This window comes from Pithys albifrons, chromosome 1 (genome assembly GCF_047495875.1).
Source record: "Pithys albifrons albifrons isolate INPA30051 chromosome 1, PitAlb_v1, whole genome shotgun sequence".
Lineage (NCBI taxonomy): Eukaryota > Metazoa > Chordata > Aves > Passeriformes > Thamnophilidae > Pithys > Pithys albifrons.
Window position 1 is genome coordinate 71785429 of NC_092458.1, and position 16490 is coordinate 71801918.

The following is a 16490-nucleotide window of genomic DNA, read 5'->3' on the forward strand; positions in this document are numbered from 1 at the left end:
TATGAAATATAGAATCATGAAATAAAAGAAGTTGCAAGGAACCTCTGGAGGTCAACTAATCCAACCATTATTTGAAGCAGGGCTAGCTTAGGTCATAGTGAAAGAACTTGAGGGGAAAGAGAGAAAAAGAATTTCATCCTTTAAATTTGGGGCTTCTTGATGTAGAAATGCTTACTAGCTCCTTTTCCCATATTCAGTAGAAATAACTGTATGCCAAAACCACAGTCCAGGGATGTATGTATGTAATGTGCATCATGTTGGTTATATTTTCATTATATGTCTTTTCCACAAACTACATGATTGCTTCACCAAATAGCTACTTAAAATGGATTTATTGATCCCAGGGCATTCAATCTTTATTAGTTTATTACTGTATTTTTCACTGTCCTTGTATAATTTGTTGTGTCTTTTGCTTCAGATGGGTTGAATAATTATATAAGTAAGAAATCTAGGAAATTCTCAGAAAACAGATAAGTGTTCATTTTTCCAAATGATTTTCAAATAAGGGGAAAATATATCCTATAGAACACCTTGTGAAATTCAAATGATCTAAATTTTCCTCTGAGCAGGTCTGTTCCTTGGCAACAATTCTGTAGTGAGCTATACTGTCATATGTCCCTTTCCAGAAAGACACTGTGATATTTATAAATCTATCTAAGAATACAGATAACCCACACACTAAAGCATATGTCAGGACATAGCTGTCAGTCCTACCAACTTGTAGTTCTTTGAAGGAGCAGAAAGGCACATTTACTCACCAGTGTGTGGCCCTGATTTTAGACTTCTGAATCCTGTACAGTTTGTTTTACATTAATATATTTCACCAGTAAATGTCCCTATGTAAGGCATATGTTGAGATTTAGAGATAGCACAGTTGTAGAAACTGCTAGAAAATATTAGAGCAGAAAACATCTTACAGAATTTGGCACATTCTCTTTGAAAGGATCTGGCAGTGTGTCGTGGACTTATAGCTAAGACATGCAAGAGGTGACTTTTTCCTTTCCGAAGGATATTGCAAGGACAGAAAGGGGTCATACTGAAACATAAGAGTATCACTTAGTATGTTAGGGCAGAAAGTTAGGAGTGCTTTTTTTCTGAGAAATACTACTGTACAGACATCCAGCTATATTATTGAGACATAGCAAAAGTTCTGATCCAGCAGAATGCTTCCTATTGTATTTAAATGCTTTGCTGGCTTGGAACAACCATGTGCCTGGATCATCCAGCTACTGCCATGTACCAGCCCTGAGGTTTTTTACCAGCTCAGCACAAAATCTTGAGCAGCTGTCAGTCACATTACTGAGGCTTGGAGAGCTCCAGGCTGGCTGAGTGAGGGATCACTTCTGCCTGTGGTTGCTTTCCAGACTGTGTCACCTACTTCTCAGCCTGCCCTGTCTCCTTCATCTGTGTCTGCACAAGGCAGACAATTCTGTGAAAATGGATTTTGTGTCCTTCTGGATGTAGTTAACCTGTGAGGCAATCTGCGACTTCTTTTTCTAGCATAGAAGTATGTTTTTAAGGGTGTGAGAACTGTTTATTAAGGTCTTTCTCTCCATGTGTGTGGTAGAAAGAAAGAATGAGTGCTGAAATGTTATCGTAGTTCATATTTGAGGAGGGACTGTCAGCAACAAACACCTTTTCTCTACAAAAAGAATTTCTTTTGGCTCAGGAAATCCCCAAACTAAAATTTGCAGGTTGCAGAGATAGAATTTTGGAAATGAGCATATATTTTTGCCTTATGCTTATCAGAAGACAGGTTACATAGTTACCTTTGGTTTGAATTGGAAAGTCTGCTTTCATGTTTTTATATCAATTACTCTTTACTGGCAGATAAAAACAAAGGTACCCCACAGGCTCTTCTTTTTTGTGTTCTGCCTTTCAATGCTGCCCACAAGAGCCTTTTCTTTTCAACTCAGAAATCATTCTTCACAGTCACACCCTTATACAATTCTTCATGCTGTTACCTATTAGTCTCTTTTCTCTTCTTCTGAATTAAGCACGGATTATGCTTTTTAAAGTAGATTTGTAATCCCTTAACCAAGACTGCAGATAATTTTGCATAGCACCATGTACTTAAGAAGCTTGAGGAATAATTTGAAAAACAGTCAATTTTCCTTTCAGAAATCATTAGAGCTTGAATCATTGTTCTGTGGTCTAATTATTAAAAAAAGTATTTTTAAGTCTTGTAATGGAATGTCTCAGTTTTGACTGAAGGCCAATAGGGTTTTTAATGTGTACTATTGATTATTAACATGCAGGCATATATTGGTCAAAAATTCTTAGATTTGAGGAGGTTTTATAAAATGTTCTTACGTAGACAAGGGCTACTTCTCAGACTGCAGAATGGTGTCTTTCTACATGCATTTTAATTTTTACATAGAAAATTATATGGGGAAGTGGGAACAGAATTTCAAAAGAGAAAAAACTCCAGATCTCTGAACATAAAGAAAATGGCTAGTGTTTTGTTTGTTTTTGTTTGGTTTTTTGTTTGTTTTACTGTGAGTGTACTGATTAATAGAATAATCTATTAAGAAATAAAATAGCAACTATGAAATTTACTTCAGGCATGCCACTGCCCCTTCACTGTTACTAAAATATTTTTGCCTCTTCACCATAAAGTGAGTGTCGATGTCGTGTTGTATTTGCTCTCATTTCACTTGGAATAGGCCTTATTTTGATGGAAGTATGCAGTTTTCACTATAGTGCCTAAGGAGGCATTTAGGCTATTGAAAGTAATTGAAACTGCATAGCAGATAAAAATGAAACAAAACTAAACAAAACAAAAGACCTAGCACTTTTAGATATAAAAAAGGAAAATTATCCTTTGACAATGAGATTCTACGATTCAGTCCATCACAAAAACACGTAACAGAATGTTCAGTTCAGAAAAAGAACAAATATTTTTGTGTTGTTCATCCCTGTTTCTGTTCGTTCTTGACTTTTTGACTTTTCTCTCACAGTCCACTCCGGACTATCAGTTCTCATTGATACCACTTCTGGCACGTTTCCCTACTGGATTATGACCATAGTTTTAGTGGTCTTTATCTTTCAGGCTCCCCAGGGAAGTGGTCACAGCACCAAGCCTGCCAGAGTTTGAGAGTCATTTGGATGATACTCTCAGGCACGTGGTGTGACTCTTGAGGATGGTTCTGTGCAGGGCTAAGGGTTGGACCTGATGATCTTTGTGGGTCCCTTACAACTCGGCAGATTCTGTGATTCTTTATCACTGCTAAAGAAAACCACTATCCTTTCTGCTACTTAGGTATTAGCCATTTCTGCTCTCTGTGCCCTATCCTGAAAGCAATATCGAAATACTGCTACTTTTTCTTTACATGTTTTGCTAGCTTCTTTTGCTTTCCACTTAGCTATGTCTTTACTCCCCTCGTATGCTTATTGATGCAGGCTGCTTTCCTTTTATATTTCTTGACACATCAGCTTTTCTGCACCTCACTATTACCACAACTCATGCTAAGATCAGATTTATTAATTTTTTTTCTCATTCTCCACCCTAAATCATTCTGATACACCCAGCTGAAGTTGTTGTTCTTTATTTTAAACAGGTCTATTGCTCTTTTTCACACCTTTTCATGTTTCATTTGCTGTTGTGCATCCCAGTATTCTGCTCTAGAAATGTCTTTTGCTTTTGTCCATCTCTTCACTGTTCCTAACTCTTGGGGGACTGTTATTTACTGGTTGCTTTTTTTTCACAGCTGTTTTCTCTTTGTGATAGTTTCCAAAGACCTGTCTCTCCATGACTCTAAACTTTCGGTTTCAGTTACATGCTGCCCTTTTACATTAGCCAAATCCTTTTATCATTAGCCAGATAATTAGTGACATATAAAGGAGCAGTAGGTACAGAAGAAGAGCATGCATTTTATTAAAAATGCTCCATATAAGATAGTTTATATATATTTATATGATGTATACTACACATGTATTAAAAGGAATAAAGTTATTATAGACAACCTAGTGTTGTCACCTAATTTATGCTTTATATTCTATTAATAGTCTTTAATGGTAACTGTTCTGGGAAAGCACTGATAAGGGCTGCATGTACTATATAGGTGGGAAACTATAACTATTCATGTATAACTGTTACTGTTGTTCTAAGTTATGTGTTCTAGGTAGCTTTTCTTCTCCTGCAAAGGTAATGTGAGAGGTTTATGTGCCCCAATAAGTTTCTTGTTAATAGTCCGATCACACATTTTCTTCATTTTTAAAAAAGAGCCTTAGACTGTTAATGCAACAGTTTTCAACTCAGTGAGGAAAAAGAACAATGTATCTGCAGATGAAAAAAAATCTGGAAAAGACAATTTTATGAAAATGTATTTCACTAAAAAGTAATATATGCCCAATATAATTGTTATTCTCAGTGTAAGAAGGCACACTAAAGAGATCTTCACAGCAACAGCATCAGTGTTGCAGGCTCTTATAGAGAACCACATAATGAAGCACAAGTGGAGTTTTTTTGTAATCTATTCTTGATATAATTTTGTGTTGTATCAGGCATTTATCTCTATGTTTCAATGAGAAAATACACCTGAACTTTCTTGCACCCAATGAAATCTTTAGGTTCTCAAGCTCTCATCATTATCTCTATGTGGTCTAACCTGTGTTTGTGAGGATATCTTATTTAGTGTAGGAGCATTTTTTTAAAAAAGTCTGTAAGATACTCCAGAGGACATAATGTTATGTACACAGCCAAAGCAAGAGTTTTTAAAATCTCTTTAGATATGCACTGTATTAAATAGAGAAGCTCTTTCCTTTCTTTCATTTTCTCACCCCTTCAACCAGTTCACAGATGATCTAGCCACTGTACTCCTGAGTGAAATTTTAAATGTCCATTTATTTTTGTTCCCAGACTAAATTTTTCCATGGAAGTTGATATAGCTGTAGCTTCAGTCACCTGATTTTGCAAAGGAAAGTATTTTATATTAAGGATGTGGTATCAGATTTTATTTTTTTTCAGTAAGTCTGATTGTGTAATACCTGGTTTTCTTGGCCCTTGCAGAAAAGTCATAACCACAACGGCCATTTATTTCCCTAGTGTCTTTTTGAGACAATCATGAGAAAGATCTTGAAAGAATTTACTGTGTGAGTGGAGTTTGGGCTCTTCAAGAGAGACTAAACTTTTGCTACTGAGAATTTGAAAATCCTGGTGGATTTGGAAATCCTTTGAAAGTCCTCTTTCACTGAAGTGCTGAATGATAAAAAGTATTGTGGCCATGTAAAAGAAAACCCTTCAAGAATGAAAGTAAAAAACAACTAACAACAATTGTAGTTTTCACTGGATATATTGCAAAAGTAAATTTTATTTTCTTAGTACATTTTTTGCTATGTGATTTTCCTTCCACTCTGATGTATACTAAGGCGAAGCTAGTACTTTTTCACATAGTTTTAATCTGGTCTTCACATGTGATTGAATGTACCCTGGAAGGATCACAGCAAGTAGTTTATTTGTGATTTTTTAAAAAAAATTGTGCAGAGTAGCAGTGGAACAAGTAGGTATCATTAGCTCTGTTCTTAAAATTGTATGCAAAATAACTAATCTATCTCCCATCTCACAAGAGCAAGACACTGTAAATAGGTTCTTTATTGGAAGCTGACAGCATACTTGTGTTGTGTGAACAAGACTTTCTGCTCATAATCTTTTGCTCAGTGCTGGTACTGACCTTACCCGTATGGAGAAGGGCTGTTTGCTCACTTTGTGAGTTCTTCTTTTCACCGGTAAGGAACAATGGAGTTTAAATGTATGTTCTAGCAAAAGCAGGAAATCTTAATGCTGCAAAATATGACCAAAAATATATATATGTGTGATGAGATTGCACAGATTTCAATGGTCAAAGTTCGTGGATGCTTCCCAGCTCAATGGAATGAAAACACAAAGGATTTCAGTAACTGCCTTCCAAACCATAGTAAAGATTTGAAATTTCAATTAAATCAAGCACTATTTATTCACAGCAGTAAAAAAACCACAAAATCCCCCAAACTAAACTCCACCCCCTCCAGCCCCCCCAAACAACCTAGTCTGTAATTAACAACATTATTGTGAAGATTCAAGGTTTTATGTTGCCTGTGAGAATGTTGTAAGCAGTATCACATTGAATGCAGAACATTTTCTTAGGTTATGCATGGGCTTAGTGTATAGCAGATATAATTTCATACCCATTGTCTATGACATATAAGAGAGGAAAAAAACTAAAAGAGTGCTTACCTGCATGACAAAAGTCTTGGGCACCTGGGAAGAAACATAGTGAAATAAAGTGGGGTCCCACATGTTTATAGAACTTCATGGACATCAGTGTTAGAAAATGCTGGCATTTTGTTTACATAAAAAGGGGAAGCAAAGATTTTTTTATATATTGGAGTAAATATGTATTTTGTTGTTAAAAAATAGGGATTGATGGACAAAAGCACAGTGCAATAACTGTAAATTAAGTAATTCAAAGGACCATAATGAGTATAGCATTAGGTAAGTCACTAATTCGTACCCTATCAGACTCTCTGTTTTAGTAGCTGTTATTTTCTTCACATTATATGTTTTGCAGCAATCCAGTTTCTGTGAGCAAGAGTATCCTTAGAAGACAGAAATTACTTATTTTCATTTTTTACTGTTCTAAAGTTAACAAGAGAAAAAGACTTTTCTATCTGTAAAAATTATTTTCTTGGCAAATACAATTGATAGCTAGAATGTATGCAGAATAAATCTGTTTGATTATTCACTCTGAAACTTGGATGGTGACTCTGAGCTTTACAGATCAATGTAATTGCCACATCTCAGACAGTTACAGGGGATGATTGCTAGAATTGTCACATGTTTTTTTTTTTTAATTTGCTGGGGATTTATTCCTCCTTATTTTGAGGTGGATACAATTACTTTTAAAATCACTGGTGCCTCAATCTTCAGCATTCTCACCGTTGCAATATCTCTTCATCTGACAAAGTGAGAAAGACCTTAGACCTTGAAGAGTTTGGAAGAAAAATACGAAGAAGATAAAAGTATCTTATTGATTCACTCCACTTCCCTACTATTTTTGCCAGTTTGAGAAAAATTGGGTCTTACTTTAAAGCCTGTGCTAGAAGTGGTGGTGAAAATAACCTTCTTTAATGTATTTATTTGTGTAATTAGATGGCTGATATTGCAGTAACTCTGGATGATCCCATCCTATTCTGCTCATGATTCCTATTTGGACTGTCAGTCTTCAGCAAATGTGCACAGAAGAAAAAAGTAGTTTTAATAAAATGATAACCATGTTTTTGTTCTTCTTTCTTTTAATTGCATCTGATTTAAGCTAGAGTCTGTTTTCTTCCACTGCGCTCTTTCTTCTTTGGTCTATTATTTATTTTAAAGAGTTGCTGTGACTGTCTTATTTATAAGTGCTAATGACTTTACTGTGGGCAGCACAGGAGGGACAGACTGACATAGGTCTCCTGTTTTTTCCAGATGAGGATAGGCATACACTCAGGTTCAGTGCTGGCTGGTGTCGTTGGTGTAAGAATGCCACGCTATTGTCTCTTTGGGAACAATGTCACCCTGGCAAGCAAGTTCGAGTCAGGAAGTCATCCACGCCGCATCAATGTCAGTCCCACCACATACCAGTAAGTCCTCTGAGCCTTTTCATGCTGTTTTTCTTTCAGCCTGTTTTGAGTTCAGTCTTGTAACATGCTCTGTCCTCAACACATGACTTTCAACAGTAAGTCACCAAGGCACTAGGGCAGCTGGAAAGAGTTGTTGCATGGGGATATTGGTCTTTCGTTTGCAGGTTTGCTTCAGAATGTGCAAAAGCATCAGGAGAGGAGACAAGGAGGCATAACAGAACAGCCAGCCATTTCTGCCTGAAATAACATGTAACAGAAAAAACAGAAGATATCTCCCAAAGCACCATAGTTTTATGCACTATTACAGTTTTTGGCTGAGGATTTGTGTTCCACCTGCTAAACACAGTTCATGAAAGGAAGGATATTCCCATTGGCTCAGAAGAAAGTCTTTAATTTTGTCAATAAGGCCAATCTTTGAGGGCTTTTGTGCTTTCTTGAAGACAAAATTTCTTATTTAGCACTGTAAAGAGACACTTGATGGAAGCATTCTCCTAATGCAGGAAAAAAGATTGAAAATGGCAAAGCATTCTCTAGTTCTTTCAAGTAATTATTCATATGGGGAGAAGGCTTGATTAAATCTGGTTATGAGGAACAGCTCTTAAATAAAAAAAAGTGTTTCTTATTGTTCAAATTTGCCAGTTTGACTATTAGAATCTCTACTGCTTGGATTACAGCTGATGTATTCACTTTTTTTTTGGCAGGAGATCTCAATCTTGCTCTTTTCTGGTGTTCTATATCTGAAGTAATTCTCTGAAGTAAGGTTTTGCTCAGGTTTTGAGACTCTGTGGTAAATCTGTACATAGTTTCTCAAATATTGCTTTTGTTCTGTTTTTTTCCTATTCAGAACTGTGAATATCAATATTTATTTTTTTCCATACTTATCTATGTAAATAAAAATTTCAAATGGGATTTCTTCATCCAAGAATGGAAGTGTCTGGTGTGCTAAAATATGAATCAATCAGAAACTAAAGTTAAAAGTAATTAAACTAGTGCATACAATGGCATTCTTCTGAAGCACCCATTCACTCAAGATCAGATTTTGAGAATGGAGCAAATGTATCATAAAGGGAATAGAAATAGATTGATACAGTTGTCTGGTAACATGCAAGAGAAAGACAGAGCCATTCTTCTATTTTTTATATAAAATGTTTTCATTTAAATAAAAATAAATTCAATAAATATATAGGAAAGTTCTGTTTGGAACTTGGTGTCATTTGAAAAGAAATTGTCTTTGGGACTTCCAGATAGTGTTCTACTGCCTTTAGTTCTTGTCTCCCATTATGGGACAGGAAAAACCCTCTAAAACATTGTTTGAATAATCATCATGAGATTGTTCACCAATTGCACACCAATTATAGAAGCTACACAGTTGCTGTTAATTTTATATAGATGGAGGTTTGTGTTCTGACAAAAGAAGACCAAGGCCCTATGACAGGGACCTGAACTTTCCTTAAACAGGATCAGTTCTTGTAAAGAGATGTTCTCCAGCCTGACATGGTCTTCAAGATATTCTGAAAGTGCAGTTGGTATATTTTTTCAAAAGAGAGATTGTAGTATGGCTTCAGTGTGTGATTCAGTGGTTAAGGGCTGGGATTTCATTCAGGGCTATGATGTTGGCTTGCTCATGTATGTGTTCCTGAGACCTGAAATTGGTGAGCTAGATAGTTTCATGGAAATATAACTAGTATTTGTGAGACCAGTGATGCACAAAACTCTCATCTGTTCATGCTGGAGCCAGGTCACTTTCAGTGTACTAGTGCCAGTTCTGTTGGGTTTGGTTATGAGTGAAATGGCAGCTCCTCTGTGAGACACAGATTTGTGGTCATTGTTGAGCAGCCTGATCTGGTTGAGGATGTCCCTGCTCGTTGCCAGGGGGTTGGACTAGATGGCCTTTATAGCTCTTTTTCAACCCAATCTGTTCTGTGATTGTATTTTTTTCATCACATTGCTAATAAAATGTCTATTCTGAAATCTAGTTTGAGAGCTTCTATATGGACTTCGTTTGAAACCTGTGCTTTTATGCTGCCCTTTATCTGACTCCTCATACACTGTAGCACAGCGAAGATGTCCTCTCACCTCTACCTGACTGCCATTGATCATAGCATACCATAGCAAGGCAAATGCACATAGACTGGGTTTGGAGAGCATTCTTACTATGTCCTAGATAGCATAATGTGAGTCAGATTTTCTCAGCCTGTATATCTTCCAGGTTATATATATATTAAAAGGGATATAGAGTTTTTTCGCTTCTCTTTAATCCTAGAAATCCAGTAGGAGTAGAACCACTTGTTTCAAGATGGCCAAAGTTTCATCTTATATGAGCATCATGTCTGCCCTTACCTTGCAGAAAATTACAAATTTAGACTGTTGCTTCAAAAAGGGAAGATAGTAGAAAAGCAACTGCTGATGTAGAAGTGCTGTAACACAAAATTGCAAAACAAAACATGGCAAAATATAGAATTATTAGTATTTATCTGTATTATTGTACTCTGTAGACAATCATCTGTTATGTGCTGGATAAAATCAGTGCTTGATTCAGAGAACTTTAGTAACAGACTAAACACATGGTTACAGGTAAAGGAATTAGAAATGGCAAGAAAATGTATGTTTGAATGAGAGGCAGTTATCATTCAAGATAAATGACTAAAAGTAGTGATAATCAGGCTAGGAACAATTACAAGCTTTAGAGATTTATGTGAGAAGATATATGAGAAGAACATGCATGGGGGCAACTTGAAAAGGTTATTTCAAACCATACCTTCTGACAGGGTTGAAAGCTTGAAAACAGACAAGGAAATGACACTGCTGACACAGTGGCCAGGAGAAACTCCAATTACAAAATATGCTAAGGGGCAGAATTATTCAGAGCTGCTGTAAGTGATCTAGAAGGTTTAAACATAATATCCTGGTACTGGCCAAAGAAACAAGTAGTGATCTGATACATCTCTATATAACTTTTCTTAAATATAATTTGCATGAGTATATATTCGCTGTGCACAAATGAAGTGATTCATCACAAACTGAAATGCCTTTATATTTGACTTTAGGTTCTATTAAATGCTCTTATTTGATCATGCTGTGCTGCTGTGTACTCTGTTAATATTTCCATTATCTAGGAAGCAGTGTTTTCCAAAGTAAATAATTCTGCAATCAGTATGGAAATAGCAGAATTTTCAATTAAATGAAACTACTGGCATACAAGTTTTGGGCTTATAAAGTATGCAGATACTGGAAACATGTCCAATACTTATCAGCTTTCATTTTACCAAAAAGATTATACATCATAAAGCATCATCAGCATTCAAATAATAATCACACATCAGAACACCTATTATTGGTTTCAGACACTTCCCTGCAAGCTTGTAATCTGCCTAAGTAAGAATCATAGGCTAAAATTATAAATACAAGATGTGATATTTGTTGCCTAGCAGCAGCATTGAACTTGAGGCAGTCCTGTTCCAGTTACACCTGCCTGGGCAGAGCTCTGCGATGTATGAAACGGCACCTTTTTCAAAGGTGGACTTTAAATCAGAAACCTCACTTCTGTTTGAAATATCTTGTTCTCTTGACTCAGACAGGTCTTTTGACAGAAGGATCACAGAGCCCCATTTGCTTTGAATCACTGAGCATTGTGAAATGAAATCACTGGAACAGCACTAGTAAAGCTTCCAGTGAAACATGTGGAAAGTGGAGAGGAAGTAGAAGATCCCAGACTGGACCCTGTTTAAACATGTGGACAGGAAAGAACAGGAAAAGAATCAGCTCAAGGTTTATTTAATTCGTCTACTTTATCCTGAATGGAATAGAATTACCATATTTTCCATGCTCAGGAAGGAAGCACAATGAGATTTATGAGACGCTTCAGCACAGAAAAGAGATGAAATAATTTTCAGTTCTTTGTTGCAGCCTTGAATAATGATTTTCATGAGATATTAATAAAACATACCCACGTTCATCTTGTTTTCCTAATAGTGTTGCAATGTAATGCCTTTTGATTTCTAAGCAGTTATCAAAAGCAGGTAAACACAATTATTACTATTTGTCAAGTAACTTCTATTTAAAAATGGATTCTTTCTCCCTCTTCTTTCTACCTCTGGTCTTTTCCAGAACCTATCTCCCTTGTGGAGAATGTGCTTCTGGCATTAAGTGTTGGGTACAGATGCTTTCCATTATCGCATGCACGGTGATACATCTGGTACCTGAACTTAGGCAAAGAGGAACAGCCAGTATCCCACAACTTTATTTTGATTTCGGAGAGAGGACAACCCAAGTGTGCCTCCTTACTGAGCTGGGTGAGATCACTGTGCGTTCACTTGCCTAAATTGCTTCTCAGTCTTTAAACTTGATTAAAATCTGCAGAATTTGTGTAGGTTTTTAATAGTTATTTCACAGAAAGTTGTATGAAAGAAGTTTTAAGTAATTATGAATTATTTCTGTAAATGCCTTATGGATTTTTATTTTAATCAAGTTCTTTTTCTTGCAGATTATATCTATTTATATATGTATTATTTTTCCTACAAGTTATGTCTATATCTACATCTATATTTTTCTGCCTCATAGGACAAACCAATGGGTTTGCTCTCCAGGAGTCTTTTCAGATTATTTTAGATTTTATTTCTGAGCATCCATTAAAAAGCTGTTTGTTTTTTATGTTGTTTAGTTGACCATGTATGCTTTCAGGAAATGTTGATGGACAGGCAATTTGGTTGTGGACAGAATGGGAATACAGGTTATATATGGATGCAAAAAATTATTGCTAGCCTAATTGCAGTCTTAAAAATGTAGTCAAAATGCACTGACTTATTCTTGGGCTTCTGTTCCCAGTGCCATCTGCTCCCATGAGGCTGTACCCCCTTAGTCACCGTGATTTGTGACTGCGGTCCTGGGGCCTCTGCTGTCCAGCCATGCTTGTGCTGAGTGACCTTGTATTTTTATTCAAGGTTCACAGGTAGTTCAATCTACACAGAATATCTCTGTGTGAGATCACAGTTCCTTAGTTAACAGTGTGCATTACACTGCAGATTCACACAGCTAATCTAAAGCTAAAACGTGTTTAGGCAGTAGTCATCTGCTGACTACACAACTGCTAAAACTACAAAAAGCTTAAGCCCAGACAAATCCAGGCAAGTCCTGAGACCAGCACTGTTACATCAGTGCAAGGCCTGAGGCCTTTTAGTGATGATGCAGTCCCAAGCACTGAGCCTCTTTCTCTAATGTTCCAAACAGAGGGCAGAGACCCGCTATTCTTTCTGCTTAGGTGGGTGAGAAACAAAACTATTAAAGGTCAGAGATAGACACTCACCATGCTGAGCTGCATGGGGCATACAATATATTCCATTAAAAATCATGTCTAGTCCTTACTGCAATTGATCTGTATGAAGGAGAAACATCAATACACAAACTTCCATAGATTAAAATGTAATAAATACAATGTGCAATTACTTAGATAGAGACATAGGTGTTTTTTTCTAGTCTCCTGGACCTCATTGCATGCATAGAAACTGAGGGAGACATTCAAACCCACTGAAGTTTAGAACTAAATGCACTGATTTTTGACATTATAATATCAAATTCATATCTTTATACAGTGTATTTTATGAGCAAACTAACAATATTTTTAAGGATTGCTGTAATAGCTCATTAGTTGTATTCATATTGAAAAAAATGAGATGGTGTGTGCTATCAAATGCCTCGCTGGTTGAGCAACCAACAGTTTGTGGCCACAGGGGAAGATGCAGCAATCCAGCAGGAGATAGTCTTCTGATAGCCTGTTCGGGAAATCAAATAATGGGGGAATGTGAACAAGGTTAACTACGTGTTTTACAATACTTCAACAGTTACTGCAGAAAGAACCTTTCTCTTTTGATGATAGATATCCTGGGGAAAGGTAGCATTTATGAAAGACTGACCTGGACAATGTACTTTTCTTCATGCATATTATGCTTAGGAAGGCAGTGCATAGTCTTCTTTGCTGTAGCACATTGCATTTCTTTTAGAAATGCTGTTCAAATTGTGATCTAGTTTATATTGTTTAAAAGTTTACATTGAAATTCCATTCTGAGTGGGTACTTTTGTACTCTGATTTAGCAATCTAGTGAAAAGTCCAGAAGTCTGACATCTCTGAGAGTAGAAGAGATAAAGAGCTAATGCTGCTTCCCACTGGGTGAAGAGGGAGTAAGAATCTTTGTAGGAAACATGCATTCAGCATAGACAGCTTTGCAACAAATAATTCTGTAGTAATGAGTCTTCGTTAGTTCAGATAAACCATATGCAGTTTAACAAGGGCAAGTGCTAGATTCTGTATCTGGGATCGGGCAACCCTGGTTGTGGGTATAGACTAGGGAACAATAAACTAGGGTCGTGGTCAACAGCAAGTTGAACATGAGCCAGCAGTGCGCTGGCAGCCAGGAGGGCCAACCATGTCCTGGGGGGCATCAGGCAAAGAATCACCAGCAGGTCAAGGGAGGGGATTGTCCCGCTCTGCTCTGCATTGGAGTAGCCTCACCTTGAATATTGTGTGCAGTTTGGGGCACCACAATATAAAAAAGACATTAAGCCATTATCGAGTGTCCAAAGGAGAGCTATGAAGATGTTGAAGAACCTGGAAGGGAAGCTCTACAAGGAGCAGCTGAGTTCACTTGGTCTGTTCAACCTGCGGAAAAGGAGACTGAGGGTAGACCTCATTGCAGTCTACAACTGCTTCACAAAAGGAAGTGGAGGAGCAAGCACTGATCTCCTCACTCTCATGACCAGTGACAGGACCTGAAGAAATGGCACAAAGCTGAATCAGAGGAGGTTTAGGTTGAATATCAGGAAAAGTTTTTTCACCGGGGAATGATTGGGCACTGGAACAGGTTCCCCAGGGAAGTGGTCACAGCACTAAGCCTGACAGAGTTCAAGAAGCATTTGAATAACACTCTAAGGCACATGTGTGACTCTTTGGGATGGTTCTGTGTAGGGCCAAGAGTTGGACTTGATGATCCTGATGGGTCTCTTCCAACTCAGGATATTCTAGGGTTTAGGAAAATACCAGGTTAGGAGGTGATGGTGTCAAAGTTAATCAACTGTAAATCAGTGTTAAAGAAATTCTTCCTCCCCTGAAACATCAACAAAGAAGAGAAGCTGAGAGCAGACCTAGTTCCAGGTGATTTATAGGAATGCTTGTGTACCCTGACCCTCACAATTTTAGCACTGAATTGTAACTTGTATATCCAACCACTTGAGTGGAACTCAGAATTTTAAACTTGTGAATAACCTACTATAAAAATATCCTTTGCAATAGTGCCCTGAAAGGAAATACAGAGAAGTGATTCAGAAAATACAGCTAAGATGAATGCTTTGGGATATTTTCAGACTAGTTGTTATATGCATATTCCTGAACTGCGGAGGCTGTGTAGCTTCAGCTTAAGCTCTATGAATATGGGACAGTCTGGGGATATTTTTTGTAGAGTTTAAATGTGACATAATTTCCTGAAGGTGAAGGAGAACATTACACTCTTAGGGTAGATTGTGATTTCAGACTTTTACAACAGGTAGTCTGACTTTGTTACAAAAAAATGCTCTGAGAATGGCCTACAAGGTGAGGAAACCAAAGTGAACTGGATGCCACCACTCCGGAAATGTTCCAGACAAGAAGGTTTTACACTGTCTTTTCTCTGAGTCAAAGTGCAAAAATGGATTGCATGGGACAGAGTGGCTTGGTGGTCACCTCCTGTCCAGCCAGGGTCAGCTACCACTCAGCCTTGACCTCACTGAGGATGTCACTATTCATTCATCTGCTTGACAGAAGTATCTTTTGGAGTTCTTTGTACCATGAAAAGGAAGACAAGAAACTTAGAAATGGCCATAGCTGTCAACTGCTACTGTTTTCTTTTTAGCAGAGTAAGTGGCCTAAATATGAGAGAGAAGATTCCTACAGAAAAGTGTTCTCACTGCTAAGCACTGAGAATATGCAGATAACTTGTTTCTTTAATCTATACACAAAGTTATAAGAAATGAAAGGCAATTTCTGCACCATGATCTCATATTTATATTGGGAAATCAAGAGTTGGGACCAACCTATTTGAGGAATTTGACCAACATATTCTTTAGGTGAATGCTAACAAGAAATCATTTTCATTATGATTAAAATATTTCTAACAGTATTATTCCATGAGCCAATTTTTTTTTTTTGTGGAATAGAATGTGATCATAAATAGCTTCTATTAGCATTTGGTAAAGAAGGTGTCCTACCATTCTTGCTTGAGAAATGGATGAATTGTTATCCCACTGAAGGTCAGCTGGACAATTTCTAAGAGTGAGAGTTTGATTCAAGCAGTGCATCTAATACAGGGATATGGAGTCTATCACAAACCACAGTAAGTGAAGGAATCTTGAAAGGACTAAGTGGTTAGTCATCCATCACTCCTGAAGCATTTCACTGTAACTAAGTTAAAATTTACAAAACAAGTGAAAATAAGATTGGTAATAAGTATCTTGTACTTTTTTCCTATGAGGAAAATAGTCTAAAATATCCATTAATCTTAGTGCCAGCACTGACCTGAATCAAAGAATATATATATTTTATAGTTTCAGACTTGTGTAACTGTCATTAAAATTAGATAATGTTAGGCTCTGAGAAGGAAAATATTGATTTTTACCAAGGCCAGATGCTCCACAGTGCAGTTGGGGAAGAAGTGACTGCAGTGAAAAATTTCAGACTTAGGCTGGAAAGTTCTAAGATTTCAGGTGTAGTGTGCAGAAGTCCAGTTTAGGAAGCAGTGAAGAATTGTTTCAGTGTATTAAGCCTGTAGTTTGGAAATACATAATATTTGCTGCAAGCATTGCAGAGATGAAAAGAGAGAAGCTTCTCTGTAAAGGCTTCTGCAAACATTTGTATAATTTAGAAAAGA

At 37.0% G+C, this 16490-nt stretch overlaps 1 protein-coding gene across 1 annotated transcript in view; it reads left to right on the forward strand.

Moving 5' to 3' along the window:
• The window catches only part of GUCY1A2 (guanylate cyclase 1 soluble subunit alpha 2), a 161792-nt gene that overhangs the window by 124836 nt on the left and 20466 nt on the right, over positions 1-16490 (forward strand). Inside the window, exon 7 of the mRNA XM_071554959.1 lies at positions 7445-7599. Coding sequence (XP_071411060.1) covers positions 7445-7599 — 155 coding nt within the window. The remainder of the gene's footprint in view (positions 1-7444; positions 7600-16490) is intronic.